Below are 25,454 nucleotides of genomic sequence, written 5' to 3'. Positions count from 1 at the left end.
GTTGTTTCCAGTCCAGTCCCATGTAGATGCAGTCAGTGCTGTTGGCTTCTGTGCCTTTGCAGGGCTGGCCCAAAGAGATTGCTCTGTTCAAGAACAGCCCCCGAGGAAAATCCTCCCGTCTGGTGCATGCCAGTTTGAGGATGGGGAAATGAAAAAGCAGAGGAGTGGAGGTGCCAGGCAGAGCGTTGCAAGATTCTCCACGCAAATGCAAGGGGTCCTCCCGATGGCAAGTGGCGTTATAATTATAGACCAGGAAAGAGCAAGATCAGCAGCTGCTGCTGCTGCTACTGCTGCTTGTGTTTGTTCCCTCTGTAACTGACAGGACAGAGGACTTGGCAAAAACAGCCTTCCAGAAGTGGAAAGACATTTTAACCCCTGTTGTTGTCAGTCCACTCCTCCTGCAGCTCGGCAGCAGCAACCCCTTGCTTCAGGTTAAGGGAAGAGCAAGGTGACTACTGCAGACCAGAAGGGGACTTGGCTGGGGACGTCTGACACACAGGAGGGGTACAGGATTTGCCTTCGGGCTTGGATTGCTGAATCAAAATAGCAGGTCAGTGACTACAGCACCATCTTAAAGTGCTTTTCTGTAGTTGGCTTAACTTGAATCCCTCTTGCTCCCTTTCTCTGCTGTGCTAAAAACCCAGAATTAAGGTGGGACAATGGCAAAGGGGCAGGTCTGTTCAGGGGCACCAGGGATTTATACACTCTCTAATGTGCCTTTCATGCTCAGTTAGGAAACTCTGGTGGCTGTGATTGTGTTTTTACTGTGGTTTCTCTTTGAATCCTAATGCATCCTGAAGTTCTCAGCCAGGCAAGAAGCCCACTTCTACTTTAGCTCAATATTAAAGGGGGTGTGGGGAGCTGGGGAGGAATCTTTTATTTGAGTGTTTATGTACAAAGGCTTCTGATGATTTTATGATCTTGGAGTCTCCTCTGGAGACTTTCAAGACCCATCTGGATGTGTTGCTGTGTGACCTGCACTAGATTCTGTGGTCCTGCTCTGGCAGGGGGGTTGGACTTGATGTTCTTTGGAGGTCCCTTCCAACCCCTAACATCCTATGAGCCTGTCATCCCCTGATCTAGTGTGAGGGGTCCCTCCCCATGGCAGGGAGGATGGAACTAGATGACCCCTGAGGTCCCTTCCAACCCTGACAATTCTATGATCCTATGATCTTAGCAAAAGTGGAGTAATGTGCAGGTCACATTTGAACCTGAAAGTTTCAGAAAGGGAACAAACACAGAGCAAAAGGAAAAGCAGAGTCATAGACAGGAGCCAAACTTTCTGCAGCCATAAAGTAGACTTAACTTGTGTTATGTCCTCAAAACTCACAGATCCATGCCAGCAGGAAGCCAAGCCCTATATCTTCTAAGGAGTTTAAGGGCAACACAATTAACAGGAAAGTCTTTCATGACACCAGTGCCTGTGGTATCTGATCTAATGCTGCCTGTCCTTTCTGTGGCCCAGCCAACAGAGTACTCAGGCAGGAATGTGCTGGGGGACATTGTTATGCTTTGCTCTTCCTGTCCTTCTCAGTTTTAGCTTTTTAATTTCCTGTGACCATGAGGAATGTTCTCAGGGTAAGGACTGCCAGTCAACATGCTGCCCACAGACTTGGGACCACCATGCAAGAACCAGGCCCAGCACAAGTTTTTATGCCAAAACTTCCTATTGGAACAAGGAGCAGTACCCAGGTGGTTATGGTTGTTACTAGGGGAGGGAAGGAAGAAGAAAACCCAATGCAGATATAAACCTGTGCTTGCTGTGTTGTGAAAACTAATCAGGCAGGCTGTCTTTTATAGCTTCATGTAGTTTTAAAGGGTTCTTACATCACCTAACCTGACCTAATGTATATTTTAGGACACTACATTATATTGCCCTGAAGTCCTCATATGAACCCAGTGATAAATACTCAGTAAAGCAACTGCTTAGCAGGAACCTAAAAGACAGTGCAGGGCAGGGCAAGGAGACCAAGGCACTGAAGCCTGAACCTGCTGTAGCAGTCCTGCTTCTCTTTGCTCCAGTTCAGGGGTAGAAAGAAAAAGGTGCAGGTGCCCCGTGCCTCCCAGGCTCATATGAAGAGTGATCTCTTCTCCCAGGCAACCAGCACCAGAACAAGAGGACACAGTCTAAAGCTGCACCAGGGGAGGTTTAGGCTGGATGTGAGGAAGAAGTTCTTCCCAGACAGAGAGATTGGCCATTGGAATGTGCTGCCCAGGGAGGTGGTGGAGTCACCATCACTGGAGGTGTTTAAGAGGAGACTGGATTAGGTGCTTATTGCCATGGTTTAACTGATGAGATGGTGTTGGGTGATAGGTTGGTCTTGATGATCTCAAAGGTCTCTTCCAACTTGGTTAATTCTATTCTATTCTGAGCCAAGAGCATCAATTGAAGTCCTAAGTGAGAGAGCTGGAACCTGATTTAGTGAAATAAAGTTGCTTGAATCAAGCAGGCAAATTGCACTTTGTGTAGAAGGTTCTCCTATCCTCACCTAAAGTGGGAGGAAATATTCTTTCTCCTGAATCCTATTATCATTACAGCTCTGGAATTGTGGCCAAACCCCATCACTAGGTCCTGCAAGACAGGATTTGCTGCTGGAGGTGGACTCACCCACTTTAGCCAGCTCAGCTAGAGGTCAATTTCTGGCACAGGCCATCCCCTGGTGCCTGGGAGGACAACTCCTTCCTCAACCCCATATGCAGCATCATAGAATCACAGAATTGTCAGGGTTGGAAGGGACCTCAAGGCTCAGCCAGTTCCAACCCCCCTGCCATGGGCAGGGACACCTCACACTACAGCAGGTTGCTCACAGCCACATCCAGCCTGGCCTTCAAAACCTCCAGGCATGAGGCTTCCACCACCTCCCTGGGCAACCTGTGCCAGTCTCTCACCACCCTCATGGGGAACAACTTCTTCCTGACATCCAATCTGAATCTACCCATTTCTAGTTTTGCTCCATATCCCCCCAGTCCTATCACTCCCTGACACCCTCAAAAGTCCCTCCCCAGCTTTCTTGTACCCCCCTTCAGATACTGGAAGGCCACAATTAGATCTCCTCAGAGCCTTCTCCAGACTGCACAACCCCAACTCCCTCAGTCTGTCTTCATTGCAGAGATGCTCCAGCCCTCTGCTCATCCTCGTGGCCCTTGCCATGGCTTTGACAGCAGTCACTGCATCCTTCTTCCCTTCATGGCCCAGGATAGAACTGAAACTTTCAAAAATTCCCAGATACCAAGGGAGACAGAGGGCTGGGGTTTGGAACACAGAGATCCCTTTCAGATCTCCAGAGGTCCCTTCCAACCCCTAACACCCTGCGATCCAGTGACCAGCAAAGCCACTTCCCCTCCATGTCCCCTCTATGTGAATTCCTCCTGAGGGTCATCTTTTGTCAAGCTCTGTGGCATCTGTCCAGTCTCCTAGTTTGATATTTGGTTGCCCCCTCAATTAGCAATTTGCTTTACTCCAGGCTGCATTTGTCTGTTTAATCTGAGGGTGGTGGAACACTGGAACAGGTTGCCCAGGCAGGTGGTTGGGACCCCATCCCTGGAGATATTCAAGGTGAGGTTGGACAGGGCCCTGGGCAACCTGATCTAGTTGAGGATGTCCCTGCTGACTGCAGAGGGGGTTGGACTGGATGAGATTTGAAGGTCACCTCCAACCCAGACCATTCTGTGATTCTATGATCTTCACCTATGAATTGCTGCACATGTGATATTCTGAGGCCAGGCTGTAAGCTCTCACATTATCAGATATCTTTTCTACATATAAGTCCCTACATGCAGGCAGTCCCTAATTGGAGGTTTCCATCACAAAGTGAATATTAGTGTGGAGACAGAAACACTCTTCTTGATGATATGGCTTCACACACAGAATCACAGAGAAACATTCAGGTTGGATGTTGGATTGTTGGATCCTGGAGCCTCAGGATCACCAAGGCCAACCCAGAACCCTACTCTGCAAGGCTCACCCCTAAACCACAGCCCCAAGCACCACAGCCAAACCACCTGCAAACACAGCCAGGCCTGGGGAATCCACCACCTCCCTGGGCAGCACATTCCAATCCCTGACCACTCTTGCTCTGAAAAAAAGCTTTCCTAATGTCCAGTCTGAACCTCCCCAGTGGCAGCTTGAGGCCATTCCCTCTTGTTCTGTCACTAATGACCTGGGAGCAGAGACCAGCACCAACCTCTCCACAACCTCCTTGCAGGGAGCTGTAGAGAGCCAGGAGGTCTCCCCTCAGCCTCCTCTCTTTCACACTAACCATCCCCAGCTCCTTCAGTTGCTCTTCATCAGATTCATTCTCCAGGCCCTTCCCAGCTTCCTTGCCCTCCTCTGCCCTGGCTCCAGCTTGAGCCTAGGTACTCCCCAGCATTAATGGGCAAAGACTGAAGCCTTCTACACAATTCCCAAGAAAATCAGTGTATCCTTAAGAGGGTTTTTTTTACCCCATTCCCCCCTATAGCCCAGCCACAGACTTCTCCCATTGTTTATAAAGCATTTCCCACTTCTACTGGAGAATGGGAACCATTCTGCTTCCAGTGTTGCCTCCTGACCACAGGCTTTTGAGCAGACAGGACTGCATTTCTGCATGCCACTCAGCCAGTTTGCCTCCTGAATTGAACTCTCTGGAGTTCAACACCACCCCCAAAACACATTTTAAGGCCTGTGGCAAGTCTCAGAAAGAGAGAAGCTATCATTTGGATGCTAAAGAATGAAGCCCCTGCATCTCAGAAAAAACTCCAGTGGCACACACAAAAAAATCTCCAAGCCCATGCTGACAAACCTCAAGCAGCCACTCTGCAGGGAGGAGACAGTCTGTCAGCAGTAGAAGGCTTATGCTGTCTTTTCCCTGCTGAATGCCTTGGAGAGTAAAAGAAAGAGTGGCACTTTTACAGCTGCACTTTCGTGGCTTCCTTCATACTCTCTGCAATGGAGACACAGCCAAGCTGCACAAAATGCAGTCAAGCCACCCAGGAACTAGGGGAACAGGGTTGGTGGTTGGGGTTTTTTTGAGACCAAATGACCTACAGTGGCATCAAGAAAATACAGAGAAGAATCAGCCTTGAAGAGAAGGCCTTGGGGGTGCTGGGGGAGGAAAAGCTCAACATGAGCCAGCAGTGAGCACTTGCACCCCAGAGAGCCAAGCAGAGCCTGGGCTGCAGCAAGAGAAGTGTGGCCAGCAGGGACAGGGAGGGGATTCTGCCCCTCTGTTCTACTCTGGTGAGACCACAGCTGGAGCTCTGTGTCCAGTTCTGGAGCCTCTGTTACAGGAAGGATCTGGAGGTGCTGGAAGGTGTCCAGAGAAGGGTCATGAGCATGAGCAGAGGGCTGGAGCTGCTCTGCTATGAGGACAGACTGAGGGAGTTGGGGTTGTTCAGTCTGGAAAAGAGAAGGCTCTGAGGAGACCTTACTGTGGCCTTCCAGTATCTGAAGGGAGCTACAAGAAACCTGGGGAGGGACTTCTGAAGGTGTCAGGGAGTGATAGGACTGGGGGAGGATGGAGCAAGACTAGAAATGGGTAGATTGAGATTGGATGTTAGGAAGAAGTTGTTCCCCATGAGGGTGGTGAGAGACTGGCACAGGTTGCCCAGGGAGGTGGTGGAAGCCTCATCCCTGGAGGTGTTTGCAGCCAGGCTGGATGTGGCTGTGAGCAACCTGCTGCAGTGTGAGGTGTCCCTGCCCATGGCAGGGGGTTGGAACTGGATGATCCTTGAAGTCCCTTCCAAGCCTAACAATTCCATGATCTATATTTACAATACACAATATCTACCTTGAAGCTTTGTGCTTGTCTTGGCTACTCCCATTCTTGCACACTATACAAAACTGCTTTCAGTCACAGGTAGAGTTAGCATAAAGTATATATCTATATACTTTTAGTACTGCTTTAATTACACCATGTCACATGCTGCCTACCTGAGAGGAACCCTATGGTTCTTGTTTATCTGTTTGGTTTTTGCATAGCCATGGAATGCTCAAGTATTGGTAAGTATGTGCAGCTGCCAAGACAAGGGATAGCAGGGTTCCCCAGCTGATCTCAGTTAATGAAAGAGACCATCTCTAAATCTCATTTAGTTGTAGATGAGTATAATTACCAAAGCCAGCTAAGAACACTGTCTGGCAAGAAAGGTGCATTTGTGGAGCTCAGCTTTACTTCTCTTGCTGGAGTGATGAAAATGTTTGTAAAGCTTTTCTTTGCTCACACCAGACTGGATGTAGAGGTGCTGGAGTGGGTCCAGAGGAGGGCAATGAGACTGGGGAAGGGGCTGGAGGAAAAATCTAATGAAGAGAGGCTGAGGGAGCTGGGGGTGCTCAGCCTGGAGAAGAAGAGACTCAGGGGGGGACCTTATCACACTCCACAGCTACCTGAAGGGAAGTTGCAGTCAGGTGGGGGTCAGGCTGTTCTGCCAGGCACCTTGTGACAAGAGGAGAAGGCATGGCCTGAAGCTGTGCCAGAGGAGGTTTAGGTTGGATGTTAGGAAGCACTTCTTGATGGCAAGGGGAATTAGAGACTGGGATGAACTACCCAGGGAGGTGGTGGAGTCACCATCCCTGGAGGTCTTCGAGAAAAGATTGAATATGGCACTTGGTGCCATGGTTTGGCTGATATGGTGGTGTGAGGTCATAGGCTGGACCTGATGATCTCAGAAGTCTATTCCAGCCTCAATAATTCTGTGATTCTGTAGCAAACAGTGTAAGTAGAGGCTTCAGAGGTGGAATGTATCCCTTCTGTTCACCACCTAGGCAGATGGCCACATTCAGTGCCAGCTGTTGCTTTTGAGTGATCTTGCAGGTAAAGCTCAAATGCAGCCTCACATCAGTCAGCCTGCAGGTCCCCATGGCGCTTGTAACTGCAAGAGCTTTGTTTCTCTCTCTCTTTCTCTGTATCCAAATGCACACAGCAGGTGTTTATGGATGCATATACTATTAACATCTTCCTTATGAGGAGAGCCTGAGGGAGCTGAGGGCTCTTTAGCTTGGACAGGAGGAGAGTGAGAGGTGACCTCATTGCTGTTGATAAGGATGTGCCCAGAGGCTGAAGCCAGGCTCTGCTCGGGGATGCCCAATGCCAGCACAAGGGGCAGTCATGGAAGCTGAGGCAGAGGAAGTTCCATGGAAACAGGAGGAAATTATTTTACACTCTGAGGGTGACAGAGCCCTGGAGCAGGCTGCCCAGGGGGGTTGTGGAGTCTCCTTCCCTGGCGATATTAAAAACCCATCTGGATGTGTTCCTGTGTAATCTGCTCTAGGTGCTCCTGCTCTGGCAGGGGGGTTGGACTGGATGATCTCTCAAGGTTCCTTCCAGCCCCTAACCTTCTGTGTTTGTGTATCATTCATTCATTTGTGCCTGTGTAGCTGTGTACCTATCAAGCCAAGGCTGCATTCAGGTTAGGCTCCGCTGTCTAAAACGCTAAAGGTTTCTTGCTTCTTTCCTGCTGTTTCTAGGCCCAGCCTGCCAGGAGGATGACAGTCACTTATTCCAGCAAAGTAGCAAACGCCACTTTCTTTGGATTTCACAGATTGCTCCTGAGGTGGAAAGGCAGCATCTACAAATTGCTGTACAGAGAGTTCATTGTTTTTGCTACTCTTTACACAGCGATCAGTGTCTTGTACAGGTACACTCCTTCCAGTTCGCATCTTGGTGTATGTTGTACTGAGCTGTCACCCTTGGTGCTATTAGGCTGATGAATGATGGTGGGTGGGGGTGGGGGGGGTGGGGGAGGTTGCTACATAATCACAGAAACATTCAGGTTGGAAGAGACCCTCAGAGTCACCAAGCCCAGTGCAGAACCCTACTCTACAAGGCTCACCCCTAAACCACAGCCCCAAGCACCACAGCCAAACCACCTGCAAACACAGCCAGGCTTGGGGACTCCACCACCTCCCTGGGCAGAACATTTCCTCTTGTTCTGTCACTAATGACCTGGGAGCAGAGACCAGCACCAACCTCTCCACAACCTCCTTGCAGGGAGCTGTAGAGAGCCAGGAGGTCTCCCCTCAGCCTCCTCTCTTTCACACTAACCATCCCCAGCTCCTTCAGTTGCTCTTCATCAGATTTCTTCTCCAGGCCCTTCCCAACTTCCTTGCCCTCCTCTGCCCTGGCTCCAGCACCTCCACATCTCTCTTGGATTGTCTTTTCCTTGGAATTGGATGTTCCTTAATGTTCCAGAGAAGGCAGGCAGGCTATAAATAAAACACTGCCTGTGGCATTCATCTGATTCTACCTTGGGCCCAGCACTGAGCACCCATCCTACTGAAGTCAGGCTAAATGAACACCCATGGCTAGCCTGTGTTCTATAGCTTTTATCATTCTGGCATTGAGTTGGCAGCAGCTTTAAGTGCTCTGCTTTAAGTGATAAGTATAGGCCTTTCATTTTGCTTGCAGAACTGTCTTCACTCTCTCAGTTGTGATCTCTTTAGTAAACCCTGAAAGGTAGTAATTTGAGAGCCAGGTTATATAGTCAGGATCTGGTTTACACTGGATCTTAGGAAGAAGTTCTTCAGCAGGAGGGTGGTGAGACTCTGGAAGAGGTTGCCCAGGGAGACTGTGGATGCTTCCTCTTTGGGGGTGTTCAAAGCCAGGCTGGATGAGGCCTGAGCAGCTGAGTCTAGTTGAGAGGCATCCCTGCCCATGGCAGGGAGGTTGGAACAAGTTGCCCAGGGAGGCCCTGTCCCTGGAGACATTCAAGATCAGACCCATGTGGCCCCGAGCATCTTGATCTAGTTGGAGTTGTCCCTGCTCAGTGCAGGGGTGTTGTAGAAGATGAAACTGAAACAGAGCTAAGTCCAAAGCAGCTTTTGTTTGGTTAACTTTTATTCACACGTACAGAGGCAGTGACAGCTTTAGCAGCACAAACCAATGCTCCCGTGGGTATAATATGGGTGAATCTTCTTTTGCCAGATCAGCACAGCTACCTGGGACTGTTTCACACCTCTGCCAGCACTGAAGCTGCTGCCACTGATGCCAAGGAGTGGCTGAGCAAAGGGCAGGAGATATTTAGTGCTGGTGTGTTGGTCTCAAAACTCACCTGAGGTGGAGGGGTGCTGCAGTAATCCTTTTGCAGCTCCCTTTGCAAGGATTGTGGCCTGAGTTTTGTAAGGCAAAGAGATGCTGCTCTCAGCTGCCCACACCACTAAAGGACAGAGGAGTCAGTGCTAAAAGCAGCACCTGGCCTAAGACACAGGCAGTAAACACCAAGACCCAAGAGGAAAAAGAGTGTCAGGCAAGATGAACCCAAGGGGAAAAGCAGGTTTGAGAGATGGCCTAAGGAGAAGGAAGTTGTGTGCCAGGAACAGTAGTGGCAAAGCATCCCACAGGCATTGGTTGAACTCCTCTGTACTCACCTGAGGTGGACAAGATGTCCTTTGAGGGTCCCTTCCAACCCTATGCAATCTGTGAATCTGAGGTTGAAGTAGATGTTCTCTAAAGTCCCTTCCAACCTAAGCCATTCTATGGGAGCAAAGCTTTGCTTTTAAAGCTAAGACAGCATGGCAGACTTTATCTCTAACCTTGCAGAGAGCCAGGTAAAACTGCGTGGAACCCCTAGGTGGTTATTTTCTGTGTGTCACCCAGCGCCTTGGAGGGTCACGTTAGAAAGAGAGTTGCTTACTCCAGCAAGGAGTGAACTAAACACCTGGATGACAGATGGAATGCATCAATTAGTGCAGGGAAACTTGTAATTGATGAAGTACACAGAAGTATTAAAATCATGATTCAGCTCTTCCCTTGGTCTGTAATTAGCCCTTGGTGTTTGGTTTTTGTGCGAAGCAAGGAGGGAAATCAGCTTCAGTTTGTGATTAATGCCCAAATGTTCAGACTGAGAACTGGGCAAAGAGAAACCTGCTGAGGTTCAACCAGGATAAGTGCAGAGTCCTGCACCTGGGAAAGAAGAACAAACTGCAGCAGGACAGGAGGTGATCTGCTGGAGAGCAGCCCCAAGGAGAAGGAGCTGGGAGTGCTGGTGGACAACAAGTTCTGCATGGGACAGCAATGTGCCCTGGGGGCCAAGAAGGCCAATGGGATCCTGGGGTGCATGCAGAGAAGAATGTCCAGCAGATCCAGGGAGGTTCTCCTCCCCCTCTATTCTGCCCTGCTGAGACCTCATCTTGAGTACTGCATTCAGTTTTGGGCTCCCCATTTCAAGATGGACTTGAGAGAGTCCAAGGGAGGGCTACAAGGATGCTGAAGGGACTGCAGCACTGCCTGGGGAGGAGAAGCTGAGAGCCCTGGGGCTGTTTAGTCTGGAGAGGAGAAGACTGAGAGGAGATCTGATCAATGTCTATCAATAGCTGAGGGTTGGAGGTCAGGAAGGAAGGGACAGGGACAGCCTCTGCTCACTTGTGCCCTGGGGTAGGACAAGGAGCAATGGATGTCAGCTCCAGCACAGGAGGTTCCACCTCAACAGGAGGAGGAACTTCTTCACTGTGAGGGTCACAGAGCCCTGGAGCAGGCTGCCCAGAGAGGTTGTGGAGTCTCCTCTGGAGCCTTTCCAGCTCTGTCTGGATGTGTTCCTGTGTGACCTGTGCTGGATTCTATGGTGCTGCTCTGGCAGGGGGCTTGAACTAGAAAATCTCCAGAGGACCCTTCCAACCCTTAACATCCTGTGAGCCTGTGATTCAGTAATCTATACCTGTAAGCTGGGAAAAAAGACCACACATTAATATGCAAAGAAACACCAGAGCCACACATTTACTGAAATTCATTCAGTTTTGCTGACACAACTTAGGCAATTTTGCTGACAAAAGTTAGGCAACTGAAGACCATGGTAAATACACCATGGAGAGCACTGCAGGTTTTACTGCACAACTGCAAGCAAAGCCCACGGAGTATTTGTCATCTTTTCCTTTTATATGAAGCCAAATGCTAACTGCAATGCTCATCTCTCCAAATAAAACAACTGTTTATATTTAAGCTTGTTGTATTTCATTAGAGATCTGTCTGCATGGGCAGGGGAGAACATGAGCCAGTAGTGTGCCAGGTGGTCAAGAAGGCCAATGGCATCCTGGCCTGCATCAGGAACAGTGTGGCCAGCAGGAGCAGGGAGGTCATTCTGCCCTGTGCTCAGCACTGGTTAGGCCACACCTTGAGTCCTGTGTCCAGTTCTGGGCCCCTCAGTTTAGGAAAGATGTTGAGATGCTGGAAGGTGTCCAGAGAAGGGCAACAAAGCTGGGGAGGGGTCTGGAGCACAGCCCTGTGCAGAGAGGCTGAGGGAGCTGGGGTTGCTTAGCCTGGAGAAGAGGAGGCTCAGGGGAGACCTACTTGCTCTCTACAACTCCCTGAAGGGAGGTTGTAGCCAGGTGGGGGTTGGTCTGTTCTCCCAGGCAATCAGCACCAGAACAAGAGGACACAGTCTCAAGCTGTGCCAGGGGAGGTTTAGGCTGGAGGTGAGGAGAAAGTTCTTCCCAGCATGAGTAATTGGCCATTGGGATGTGCTGCCTAGGGATGTGGTTGAGTCACCATCCCTGGAGGTGTTCAAACAAGGCTTGGATGTGGCGCTTGGAGCCATGGTTTAGTTGTCAGCAGGCATTAGTTAGTAGGTGACAGGTTGGACTTGATGATCTCTGAGGTCTTTTCCAACCTTATTGATTCTATGATTCTATGATGCTGCCATGCTTCACTTTTCTGATGAATGTTTTCCTCACTGTGAAATAACTGCAGTTGGAGTCTTCATCTTGTGGAAAAGAAAAATTTTCTAGCAGTTAAGAGTAATTAGCATTTTCAAGTAAGAGCAATCAGAGATTGATAACCTCTGGCAATTCAAGAAGACTCTAGGATTTATTAAGGGGAGCAAGCTCTGCATTTCTCTATCACCATTTGCTCTGCCTAGGATAGCAAGGCAGTGATCCTAACTGGCAGTGCCACTTAAAATAGCAACAAGAAAACTGCAAAGATCAGGGAGCACTGTGTCCACTTCTGGAGCCCCTATAACAGGAAGGATCTGGAGGTGCTGGAAGGTGTCCAGAGAAGGGCCACAAGGATGAGCAGAGGACTGGACGTTGTTCAGTTTGGGGATGAGAAGGTTCTGAGGAGACCTCATTGTGGCCTTCCAGTATCTGAAGGGAGCTACAGGAAAGCTGGGGAGGAACTTTTTAGGGTGTCAGGGAGTGATAGGACTGGGGGAATAGATCCAAGCTAGAGGAGGGGAGATTTAGATTAGACATTGGGAAGGAGTTCTTCCCCTTGAGGGAGTTGAGACACTGGCACAGGTTGCCCGGGGGGTGGTGGAAGCCTCATTCCTGGAGATTTTTAAGGAGCAGGATGGATGTGGCTCTGTGCAACGTGATCCAGTGTGAGGTGTCCCTTGCCTGTTGCAGGGGGGTTGGGACTGGCTGATCCTTGAGGTCCCTTCCAACCCTGACAGTTCTGTGACTCTGTGAATAATGTCTTCTCCTCCAGCCTTTTTTGTTACATGCCAAAGGTGCTCAGCACTATACTTTTAATGCTGCTTTTGAAGACATTAGCTAAGCTGTTGCCTGTTGCACATGCCTGATTATGCACACTGTTGGCACTCTGTGGCTCGTGCCAGCATCCTGTGAAAGGACAGATACATTTTATTTTTGCTGCAGATTTTTCCTTACAGGTAGCCAAAAACGCTTCTTTGAGAAACTATCCATTTACTGTGACAGATATGCTGAGCAAATCCCAGTGACTTTTGTGCTTGGTAAGTACCACTTTCACCACAGGTGAAATTATTTCTCCAGCACTGTCTCTGTTCAGGCCTTTTGTCAATGCCTGTGCATGGGAGCCCTGCAGAGCTGATGGGCACGTGGCAGAGTAGAGGCTGGCATGAAAATTGTCCGCTTCAAATAGGGCTCCTTAAATCTGAGTTGCTTTTGACACCGTAACATTTATGTTCATGTTGTATATACACTAGCAAAAAGTAAAGTTTGCATGTATGTGTATATATCTATATATGTCTTTATCTATAATCTATATTTATTTAGTGCCCACTAACATATTGTGCCTGATCTTTCAAAGCACTAAATCCACTCAAGGTTTACTATAGTCTCTCTCTCTCTACCTCTCTCTATCTACCTTTCTCTCTATCTCCCTCTCTCTCCCTCTCTCTCTGCCTCTCTTTATCTCTGTCTCTCTGTTTCCATCTCTCTATAATCCCTATCTCTATCCCTATCCCTGTCCCTATCCCTATCCCTGTCCCTATCCCTATCTCTACCTCTACCTCTACCTCTACCTCTACCTCTACCTCTACCTCTACCTCTACCTCTACCTCTACCTCTATCCCTACCTCTATCTCTATCTCTATCTCTATCTCTATCTCTATCTCTATCTCTATCTCTATCTCTATCTCTATCCCTATCTCTATCTCTATCTCTATCTCTATCATCTCTATCCCTATCTCTATCTCTATCTCTCTATCACTATCTCTGTCTCTATCACTATATCTATTTAATGCCCACTAACACTAACATACTGTGCCTGAACTTTCAAATCACTAAATCCACTCAAGGTTTACTATAGTCTCTCTCTAGCTCTCTACCTCTCTCTACATCTCTCTGTCTCTCTCTATCTCTGTTTCTATCTCTCTCTCTATCATCTCTATCTCTACCTCTATCTCTACCTCTCTATCTCTATCTCTATCTCTATCTCTATCTCTATCTCTATCTCTATCTCTATCTCTATCCCTATCTCTATCTCTCTATCACTATCTCTGTCTCTATCACTATATCTATTTAATGCCCACTAACACTAACATACTGTGCCTGAACTTTCAGATCACTAAATCCATTCAAAGTTTACTATAGTCTCTCTCTAGCTCTCTACCTCTCTCTCTACCTCTCTCTCTCTCTACCTCTCTATCTCTGTTTCTCTCTCTCTCTGTTTCTATCTCTCTCTCTCTATCTCTGTTTCTATCTCTATCTCTATCTCTATCTCTATCTCTCTTTCTATCTCTATCTCTATCTCTATCTCTATCTCTATCTCTATCTCTATCTCTATCTCTATCTCTCTCTCTATCTCTCTCTCTATCTCTATCTCTATCTCTATCTCTATCTCTATCTCTATCTCTATCTCTATCTCTATCTCTATCTCTATCTCTATCTCTATCTCTCTCTCTATCTCTATCTCTATCTGTCTCTGTCTCTATATCTATTTAATGCCCGCTAACACTAACATACTGTGCCTGAACTTTCAAAGCACTAAATCCACTCAAGGTTCACTAGAGAAGTGGAAATTGAGAAGTTCATGAGTATGGATTAATCAGCTGGAATGGTCCATTAAGTTGCAGTGTCTGTTAAATAATTAGCACAGATTGCATCCTGGGCTTTGAGGTGACTCTCTGCATTTCTCTGGGACAATGTAGCAGCTTAGCCTTGTGAACACCACTCTGCGAACTTAAAGCACAGAGCCATGAAGAGAGCTCCTGACAGACACTGGACTTTCTTTTGTTTGTTTTCCTTTGTGGTCGGGGTTTGCTTTTCTTCCAACCCTCAGGTTTCTATGTTACCCTGGTGGTGAACCGGTGGTGGAACCAGTTTGTGAACCTGCCATGGCCAGACAGGTTGATGCTGCTGATCTCCAGCTGTGTGCAGGGCAGAGATGAATACGGGCGCCTGCTGAGGAGGACTCTCATGCGCTACGTCAACCTAACCTCGCTGCTGATCTTCCGCTCTGTCAGCACAGCTGTGTACAAAAGGTTCCCCACCATGGACCATGTGGTAGGGGCAGGTACTGCAATCCTTCTCCCCAGCCTTTCTTTCCTTTCCTTTCCTTCAGTGGTGGGGGCACAGGAAGGGAGGGAGCCAGGGCAGAGGAGGGCAAGGAAGCTGGGAAGGGCCTGGAGAAGAAATCTGATTAAGAACAACTGAAGGAGCTGGGGATGGTTAGTGGGAAAGAGAGGAGGCTGAGGGGAGACCTCCTGGCTCTCTACAGGTGGCTCAGTTGGTAGCGCATAAGACCCTTAATGGGAAGGTTGTGAGTTCAAGCCTGCAGTGTGCAGTAGTGTCCTCCCTACTCTAGTTGTGAGGTCCCTTCCAACCTTAGTGATACTGAATACTGAAAGCTCCCTGCAAGGAGGTTGTGGAGAGGTTGGTGCTGGTCTCTGCTCCCAGGTCATTAGTGACAGAACAAGAGGAAATGGCCTCAAGCTGCCCCTGGGGAGGTTTAGACTGGACATTGGGAAACCTTTTTCCAGGGCAAGAGTGTTCAGGCATTGGAATGTGCTGCCCAGGGAGGTGGTGGAGTCCCCAAGCCTGGCTGTGTTTGCAGGTGGTTTGGCTGTGGTGCTTGGGGCTGTGGTTTAGGGGTGAGCCTTGTAGAGTAGGGTTCTGGGTTGGCCTTGGTGATCCTGAGGCTCTTTTCCAACCTGAATGTTTCTGTGACTCTGTGAAAACAATATTTGGGGAATCACAGCCATAGGTATTCCTTCAGGGCAAGAATTTGGAGCAGATCAGCACTCCCACCCAATTCAGTGTCACCTGAAAACTTAGGGTACATTCAACTCCTTTATTCAGATCCATGATAAAGATATTAAACAAGACTGGACTATCATCTAGGTTGGGGACTGAGCTATTGGAGAGCAGGGAAGGGCAAAAGGACCCGGGGGTCCTGGTGGATGGAAGGTTGACCATGAGCCAGCAATGTGCTCTTGTGGCCAGGAAGGCCAAGGCCATTCTGGGGTGGATTAGAAGGGCTGTGGTTAGTAGGTCCAGAGAGCTTCTCCTGCCCCTCTAGTGTGTCCTGGTGAGGCCACATCTGGAATATTGTGTCCAGCTCTGGGCCTCTCAGGTCAAGAAGGACCTCAGGGAACTGCTTGAGAGAGTCCAGCACAGAGCCACAAAAATGATGAAGGCAGTGGAAGATCTTCCTCATGAGGAGAGCCTGAGGGAGCTGAGGGCTCTGTAGCTTGGAGAGGAGGAGCCTGAGAGGTGACCTCATTGCTGTTGATCAAGATGTGTAGGGTGAGTGCCCAGAGGCTGGAGCCAGGCTCTGCTGGGGGATGCCCAATGCCAGCACAAGGGGCAGTGGTGGAAGCTGAGGCAGAGGAAGTTCCATGGAAACAGGAGGAAAAATGTTTAGTCTATCACTTTTTCTTGTGTATCAGAGTCTGGTCTCTGCAGGCACTTCACAAGTCCAGCCCTATTTCAATTAATTTTAAGTAGATTGCACCTCAGCCCCAAGGGTTTTTGTCTTTTTTCCTCTAAGTTTACAACCTCCCTTAAGTTTACTTTTTCAGATATAAATATGCCAAGCTTTAAGCATGTCTTTATGCCCTGTTTGTTGTGATGACACGCCGAGTGTGATGACTGGGAGAAGCATCCAGTTATGTGAGACTTTACCTCTTTGTAAAGGACTGCTCACTGGGTATTTGAAGTCAAGGAGTGATACCATGCCTTCTAACTGGCTTGCTCAGGGTCAGGGGTACGACACCAGCACAGAAGTGCAACAAAGCTGGTGAGGGGATTGGAGCACAGCCCTGTGAGGAGAGGCTGAGGGACCTGGGGTTGCTTAGCCTGCAGAAGAGGAGGCTCAGGGGAGACCTTCTTGCTCTCTACAACTCCCTGAAGGGAGGTTGTAGCCAGGAGGGGGTTGGTCTCTTCTCCCAGGCAACCAGCACCAGAACAAGAGGACACAGTCTCAAGCTGCACCAGGGGAGGTTCAGGCTGGATGTTAGGAAGAAGTTCTTCACAGAGAGCTTGGTCGCTGGAATGTGCTGCCCAGGGAGGTGGTGGAGTCACCATCACTGGAGGTGTTTAAGAAGAGCCTGGATGAGGTACTTGGTGCCATGGTTTAGTTGATGAGATGGTGTTGGGTGGTAGGTTGGACTGGATGATCTCTGAGGTCTTTTCCAACCTGGTTAATTCTATTCTATCCTATCCTATCCTATCCTATCCTATCCTATCCTATCCTATCCTATCCTATCCTATCCTATCCTATCCTATCCTCTCCTATTTATTATTATTATTTGTTAGCACAGAGATCTGAGGGTCTCCTTCAATAGGAGAAGTCATAGATTTGTTGGTTTGGTTTTGTTGGTGGGTTTTGTTTGTTTTACTGAGTGTTGCAGTTCTTAAAATGACTCCTTTGGCAGAGATTAGTAAGCAAAGTTGCAGCAAGCTAAAAAATGAAGTGTGCATATATACAGTGATAGGACTGGGAGGAATGGAGCAAAACTAGAAGTGGGTAGATTCAGACTGGATGTTAGGAAGAAGTTGTTCCCCATGAGGGTGGTGAGAGCCTGGCACAGGTTGCCCAGGGAGGTGGTGGAAGCCTCCTGCCTGGAGGTGTTTGCAGCCAGGCTGGATGTGGCTGTGAGCAACCTGCTGTAGTGTGAGGTGTCCCTGGCCATGGCAGGGGGTTTGGAACTGGCTGATCCCTGAGGTCCCTTCCAGCCCTGACAGTTCTGTGATTCTCTATGCACAAAATCCAGAATGCAGTGACCTTACCCCAAAAAAAGGCATGTTGGATTCAGTTGGATTCAGTTCCCTTTGCTGTTCAACAAAACTGTTTACCTGAGCCTGTGAAAGGTCAAGGAAGCTTCTGTTACTCTCCCCAGCAATCTGCTTCTAATATGCACTGGAAAATTACAACACTTCCATCAGGCTAATCCAGCTCTGCCTCCCTACTGCTAAGGACAATCTGTTCCAAATGAGAGAAAATATCACAGCATTGTACTAAAACTGCAGACTGGAAAACAAGTACAGAATACAGAATTAACCAGGTTGGAAGAGACCTTGGAGATCATCAAGCCCAACCTATCACCCTACACCATCTCATCAACTAAACCATGGCACCAAGTGCCTCATCCAGGCTCTTTTGAAACCCTTCCAGGGATGGTGACTCCACCACCTCCCTGGGCAGCACATCCCAATGGCCAAGCTCTCTGTCTGGGAAGAATTTCTTCCTACCATCCAGCCTGAACCTCCCCTGGTGCAGCTTGAGTGCTTTGTTTTGCATTTTTTTAACAGTGAAAAGTGTTCTATTCTAAATTGTATCACTGAGTATTGGTAGTGTAGTCAGCATTGTGGATTTCAGTATTTGTTCTGTAGGTTTCAACATATATTACACAGAATCACAGAAAACATCCAGTTGGAAGGGATCTCAGAGCTCATCCAGTCCAACCTTCAACCCACCTAGGGGTCAGTCCTAAAGCATGTCCCTAAGCCTCAGCTCCACAGGCTGCTTAAACACCTCCAGGGATGGTGACTCCAGCACTGCCCTGGGCAGACCATTCCAGTGTTGGAGAACCCTCTCTGGGAAGAAATATTTCCTAGCATCCAGCCTGAACCTCCCCTGGTGCAGCTGAAACCATTTCCTCTGCTCCTGTTGCTTGACACCAAGGAGAAGAGGCTGCCCACTCCTCCCTCTAACCTCCTTTCTGGGAGCTGTAGAGAGCAATGAGGTCTCTTCTCAGCCTCCTCGTCTCCAGACTGACCAGCCGCAGCTCCCTCAGATGCTCCTTGCAGGCCAAGTGCTCCAGGCCCTTCTCCAGCCTCCTTGCCCTACCCTGGACCTACGCCAGCCCCTCAATGTCCCTCTTGTAGAGAGGGGCCCAGAACTGAACACAGTACTTGAGGTGTGACCTCAGCAGTGCTGAGCACAGGGGGATGATCTCCTCCCAGTTCCTGCTGGCCTCCCTGTTTCTAATCCAAGCCAGGATGCCATTGGCTTTCTTGGCCACCTGGGCAAACTGATTTGTGCCACAGAATTTTTGTGGGTGCAGCACTGAGCACTTGAGGGTGTAGTTTGCTGTTACTAATATCCAGGGATTAAGACAGTACTCTGCAATTATCTCCTCCCTAGCTCCCTGTGGCATTACGTATCAGACTGTATTGGAGTGCAGCACTCAGCATGAACATGAGCAGCAGAATCTAATGCTTAGAGCACAGCCATCCCTGGAACAGCTTGTGCCCAATTTGTTGTTTTGCTATCAGACTGAGAACTGCCATGGTGTACCTCTTGCCATGCACTTCTCTTTCCAGCAAATGAGCTGCTTGAATTCATGGATTTAAAATCTGAGAGCAGTGTCGTGGGAGTGTCACACAATCACAGAATGTTAGGGGCTGGAAGAGACCTCCAAAGCTCATCCAGCCCAACCCCCTCTCCCACAGCAGCATCACCCAGAGCAGATCACACAGCAACACCTCCAGGCAGGTCTGGAATATCTCCAGAGAGGGAGACTCCACAACCCTCCTGGGCAGCCTCTTCCAACCTAGTCTGACTCACCCATACCACAAGGCACAGAAGCTTGCTCACAACATCCTTTGCCATGGTGCAATTTCTGCCTGAGCTATGATAGCTTCTAGGAATATTGCTAGCCCTGATGTAACATTGATCTGGGTGTAATGGAGAGCACACTGTATCCTGCCTGAGCTGACATTCACAAGGGTGAACTCATCATTGAATAAGGAAATAATCAGGGAGTTGCAGCACCTCTGCCACAAGGACAGGCTGAGGGAGCTGGGGGTGCTCAGCCTGGAGAAGAGGAGGCTCTGGGGAGACCTAATAGCAGCCTGAAGGGGACATCTCAACATCTGTCTTGAATTGAGGGGCCCAGAACTGGACACAGGACTCAAGGTGTGGCCTAACCAGTGCTGAGCACAGGGCACAATGACTTCCCTGCTCCTGCTGGCCACACTGTTCCTGATGCAGGCCAGGATGCCCTTGGCCTTCTGGGCCAAGACTGATCAAGTTTAACAAATCTCATTTTACCTTATGCACAGTTTTATACAAAATACAACTGACTTTGTGTGCATTTAAGGTTTCTTTGCTGCTTCATGTAGCTCTAGCAATGTATGGCCCATACAGCAATGTGTAGCAATAATGGGCCAATCCTTAGTTATTAGCTAGAGACTAGAAAACAAAATCCTCTCTATTCTCAGTTCCCTTGTGGAATTCTCAGTACTCAAACTTGTAATTGATTGTCTGAGCAACTTGTTTTGCATTCCTGTGTGGACTCCCCTGGGTGATCCTAATCTGGCAGGGGGGTTGGACTGGATGATCTCTGGAGGTCCCTTCCAGCCTCTAACATTCTGTGATGATTTTGGGGCTGCCGGGTTATTTTGTCCTGTTTCAGACCTACTGTCAACAGAACCAAAGAAGCCTTAATACCCATCCTGGTAGGTGACACACACCTGAGCAAAAAAAACCTAAGATTCTCTAAACATGAATACTGCCTTAAATCCCAGAAAATCCAGAACTTGGACAAAGAAAAATGTGCCATTTCCTGCCATCAATTTTCTGAGGTGGTTTTTAATCAGAGGCTGGGTGGAAGAAGGACAGCAGAGCAGAGCTTGCTTACCCAAGGAGGGAGAAGTGTTGCTCCAAAAACCAAGCAGCTCCCATGCCAGCCCCAGGCAGCAAGCTGCTCTGATACAGGTTTTCTCACACATAGCCCTGGCTCCTCTGCTACCTGACCTTGGACTTGCTTGCAGCAGGTGGAAGCAGGGCTTCACAAGGCCAGGGGAACTCTGCAGGAAATTTAACACCTTCCCAGCACCCCAGCATTGGGTGGCAGAGAGCAGCTTCAGCCTGCAGCCCCCCAGCAGGTCAGCTGGCCTCGTGTCTCACTAGCAGTGGGATTTCAGAGACTCATAGAATCAACCAGGTTGGAAAAGACCTCAGAGATAGAATCATAGAATCAATAAGGTTGGAAAAGACCTCACACATCATCAAGTCCAACCTGTCACCCAACACCTCCTGACAACTAAACCATGGCTCCAAGTGCCACATCCAAACCTTTTTTGAACACCTCCAGGGATGGTGACTCCACTACCTCCCTGGGCAGCACATCCCAATGGCCAATTCCTCTTTATGGGAAGAACTTTCTCCTCACCTCCAGCCTAAACTTCCCCTGATGCAGCTTGAGACTGTGTCCTCTTGTTCTGGTGCTGGGTGCCTGGGAGAAGAGACCAAGCCCCACCTGGCTACAGCCTCCCTTCAGGGAGTTGGAGAGAGCAAGAAGGTCTCCCCTGAGCCTCCTCTTCTCCAGGCTAAGCAACCCCAGCTCCCTCAGCCTCTCCTCACAGGGCTGTGCTCCAGACCCCTCCCCAGCCTTGTTGCCCTTCTCTGGACACATTCAAGTATCTCAATGTCCTTGTTAATTGAGGAGCCCAGAACTGGACACAGGACTCAAGGTTCAGAGCATGATTCCTCTTCTATCTCTTTGCAAGCCTTCATAACTCCAAAGAAAACATGAAACACCATCTGGCAGGCAAGTGTTGTGCTGGCAGAAGGCACGCTCTCTGCTGAGCTCTGTCTCATGCATGCACTTGCAGCCTCTGTTGCTTGCTTGTTGCTTTGCAGATTTAGCAAAGAATTATCAGATTCAGGTCAGGTAAGTGGCCTTACAACATATGTTGTGATGCTGCTAAGAGCTGTCATTGCTGAAAGGTGATTGTTTCTTGACTGATAGATCCAGTTCCTTCTTTTTCCAAAATGGAGAATGTGAACCTAGAGAGCAGTCTGTACAGTCCCCAGGGTGTGTCCGCAGCCTGCTAGTGGTCACACAGAACACAGGAATAGAATAGAATAGAATAGAATAGAATAGAATAGAATAGAATAGAATAGAATAGAATAGAATAGAATAGAATAGAATAGAATAGACCAGACCAGACCAGACCAGACCAGACCAGACCAGACCAGACCAGGTTGGAAGAGACCTTCAAGATCATTGTGTCCAACCTATCATCCAACACCACCTAATCAACTAAACCATGGCACCAAGCACCCCGTCAAGTCTCCTCCTGAACACCTCCAGCAATAGCTGTGGGCCAATGGGATCCTGGGGTGCAGCAAGAAAAGTGTGGCCAGCAGGTCCAGGGAGGTTCTTCTCCCCCTCTGCTCTGCCCTGCTGAGACCACAGCTGCAATCCTGTGTCCAGTTTTGGGCTCCCCAGTTCAAGAGGGGCAGAGACCTGCTGGAGAGAGGCCAAGGGAGAGGCAGGAGGATGCTTAGGGGACTTGAGCATCTCCCCTGTGAAGAGAGACTGAGAGCCCTGGGGCTGTTGAGTCTGGAGAAGAGAAGGCTGAGAGGGGATCTGATCAATGTCTATCAATAGCTGAGGGGTGGAGATCAAGTGGAGGGGGCCAAGCTCTTTTGGGTGGTGCACAGCAATAAGCCAAGGAGCAAAGGAGACAAACTTGAACAGAGAAGGTTTCAGCTGAACATGAGGAGAAACTTCTTTGGTGTGAGGGTGTTGGAGCCCTGGAGCAGGCTGCCCAGAGAGGTTGTGGAGTCTCCTTCTCTGGAGATATTCATGACCTGCCTGGATGTGCTCCTGTGTGATCTGCTCTAGGTGCTCCTGCTCTGGCAGGGGGGGGTGGACTGGATGAGCTTTTGAGGTCCCTTCCAGCCCCTAACACTCTGTGATTCTGTGATCACATAACAAGATCAAAGCACGTGCAGAATTTGTCAATCCCAGCAGCACTGCGAGTCCAGAGTAAACTGTGTCTTTTTTTTTGGTGGCGGTGGTCGTTAAACAGGTTTTATGACAAGACACGAAAGAAAACTTTTTGATGACCTTAAGTCTCCCCACCTGAAATACTGGGTTCCATTTGTGTGGTTTGGGAATCTGGCATCAAAGGCACGGAAAGAGGGAAGGATTCGCGACAGCGTCGATCTGCAGACCCTGATGAACGTAAGTAGGGAGCAAAAAATCCTCTAAAGCAAGCTAAACTGAAATTGCTGCATGGGAGCCTTGCCTTGACAGAATCTGGGCCAGAACAATCCTCACCATCAATGCAGCCTGGGGGTGAGGTAGTAGAAAGCAGCCCTGAGGAAAAGGATCTGGAGGTGCTGATGGGTGAGATGCTGGGCATGAGCAGGCAGTGTGAGCTTGCAGCACAGAAGGCCAGTGGCAGGCCTGGGCTGCATCCAAAGCAGCGCTGCCAGCAGAGCCAGAGAGGTGATTCTGACACTTTGCTCTGCTCTGGGGAGACCTCACCTGGAGTATTGTGTACTCAATACTGGAAGGACATGGACCTGATGGAGCAGGTCCAGAGGATGGCCCCAAAAATGATCAGGGGGTTGGAGCAGCTCTGCTACAAGGACAGGCTGAGGGAGCTGGGGGTGTTCAGCCTGGAGAAGAGAAGGCTCTGGGGAGACCTAATAGCAGCCTGCCATTACCTGAAGGGGGCTACAAGAAGGATGAAGAGAGACTGTTTGCAAAGGCCTGCAGGGACAGGAGCAGGGGCAATGGCTTCAAACTAGAGCAGAGCAGATTTAGATTGGACGTGAGGAACAAGTTCTGCACCCTGAGGGTGGTGGAACACTGGAACAGGTTGCCCAGGGAGGTGGTTGAGGCTCCTTCCCTGGAGATACTCAAGGTGAGGCTGGACAGGGCTCTGGGCAGCCTGATCTAGTTGAGGATGTCCCCTGCTGACTGCAGAACTGGTTGGGCTGGATGACCTTTGGAGATCCCTTCCAACCCAGACCATCTTATGATTCTATGATTTCATGTGCACAGCTCTCCAGTGTCATCCAAACAATCTTACTCAGGATTTATACCACTTGTCTCTGTGCAGCAATATCCACTGAAGCACACACACAGCAATGTGCTGGGTTTGTATTCATATGACTGAGGAAGGGTTAACTGAAGCAACAGATTGCTGAGTTAAAAAGTTATTGTAACCTCACTGTAAACTCACAGAATCACAGAAACATTCAGGTTGGAAAAGAGCCCCAGGATCACCAAGGCCAACCCAGAACCCTGCTCTGCAAGGCTCACCCCTAAACCACAGCCCCAAGCACCACAGCCAAACCACCTGCAAACACAGCCAGGCTGGGGAACTCCACCACCTCCCTGGGCAGCACATTCCAATGCCTGAATGTCTGTTTCATTGCTGCAGGGGAGAAGCTGAGAATATTTGATGTTTGGAAGAGCTTAATATCAATTTCAGGGAAAATAATTTTCCTGACTATTTAATTAGGAGGTTAAGCTGTTTGTGGTTTTTTTTCCATGATATAATAATCTTTCATGTTCACTAGACTGCATATAAGGGTAATTGGTGAGGAGATATATAGTATACCAAGAATTGGTAGGATGTTAGGAAGAAATTCTTCGCCATCAGGGTGGTGAGGCACTGGAACAAGTTGCCCATGGTGGAAGCCTCATCCCTGGAGGTGTTTAAGGCCAGGCTGGATGTGGCTCTGGGCAACCTGCTGTAGTGTGAGGTGACCCTGCCCATGGCAGGGACATGATAATCCTTGAGGTCCCCTTCCAGCCCTAACAATCCTGTAATTCTAAGAATTCCAATTCTGTGAACCATCTTGATATTCAAATTGTTTAGACTGAGAGGGGATCTGATCAATGTCTATCAATAGCTGAGGGGTGAAGGTCAAATGGAGGGGGCCAAGCTCTTTTGGGTGGTGCACAGCAATAAGCCAAGGAGTAATGGAGACAAACTTGACCAGAGAAGGTTTCAGCTGAACATGAGGAGAAACTTCTTTGGAGTGAGGGTGCCAGAGCCCTGGAGCAGGCTGCCCAGAGAGGTTGTGGAGTCTCCTTCTCTGGAGCCTTTCCAACCCCATCTGGATGCATTCCTGTGTGGACTCCCCTGGGTGCTGCTGCTCTGGCAGGGGGGTTGGACTGGATGATCTCTGGAGGTCCCTTCCAGCCTCTAATGTTCTGTGATTCTGTGAAATGTGACAGGGGAATGCTTGGCATAGTCATGCTCTCAATTTCCGTATACTACACTTTCATGTTTCTCTGTGGTTTATATGTGCATAAATGAACTTGAGCAAAATGATTTAGAGTTGAACTCCATGCAGGTTTAATTTGTTGGGATTTGGTTTTTGTTTTCCTCTTTTTTCTTCTCATTTTTCTTTTCTCTTCTCTCTCCTCTCTCCTCTCCTCTCCTCTCCTCTCCTCTCTCTCCTCTCCTCTCTCCTCTCCTCTCCTCTCCTCTCCTCTCCTCTCCTCTCCTCTCCTCTCCTCTCCTCTCTCCTCTCCTCTCCTCTCCTCTCCTCTCCTCTCCTCTCCTCTCCTCTCCTCTCCTCTCCTCTCCTCTCCTCTCTCCTCTCCTCTCCTCTCCTCCTCTCCTCTCTCCTCTCTCTCCTCTCCTCTCCTCTCCTCCCTCTCCTCTCCTCTCCTCTCCTCTCCTCTCCTCTCCTCTCCTCTCCTCTCCTCTCCTCTCTCTCCTCCTCTCCTCTCCTCTCCTCCTCCTCTCCTCTCCTCTCCTCTCCTCTCCCTCTCCCTCCCCTCCCCTCCCCTCCCCTCCCCTCCCCTCCCCTCCCCTCCCTCCCCTCCCTCCCCTCCCCTTCCTTCCCTTCCCTTCCCTTCCCTTCCCTTCCCTTCCCTTCCCTTCCCTTCCCTTCCCTTCCCTTCCCTTCCCTTCCCTTCCCTTCCCCTTCCCTTCCCTTCCTCCTTCCCTTCCCTCCCTTCTCCTCCCTTCCCTTCTCCTCTCTCTCCTTCTCTTCTCCTTCTCTCTCTCTCTCTCTTCTCTCTTCTCTTCTCGTTCTCTTCTCTTCTTCTTCTTCTGCCTCTTCGCGTCTCTTCTCTTT

The 25,454-nt window shown here is 49.2% G+C and overlaps 1 protein-coding gene across 1 annotated transcript; it reads left to right on the top strand.

The window, feature by feature from the left end:
• Positions 1-412: 412 nt before the first annotated feature.
• Positions 413-22,590, top strand: LOC137456132 (bestrophin-3-like; the record flags this gene model as incomplete). Its single annotated transcript, XM_068167437.1, has 5 exons — positions 413-550; positions 7,442-7,611; positions 12,563-12,657; positions 14,448-14,681; positions 22,436-22,590. Coding segments are annotated over exons 2-5 (636 nt in total), but the record flags the coding sequence as incomplete, so codon positions are not given.
• Between the last annotated feature and the right edge of the window lie 2,864 nt (positions 22,591-25,454).

Source organism: Melanerpes formicivorus, unplaced genomic scaffold, assembly GCF_026170545.1.
Source record: "Melanerpes formicivorus ecotype bairdi unplaced genomic scaffold, bMelFor1.0.p_v2 SCAF_117, whole genome shotgun sequence".
In the NCBI taxonomy this organism is placed as follows: Eukaryota; Metazoa; Chordata; class Aves; order Piciformes; family Picidae; genus Melanerpes; species Melanerpes formicivorus.
Note: the sequence above shows the minus strand (reverse complement) of the source record. Positions and strands in the feature narration are given on the sequence as shown.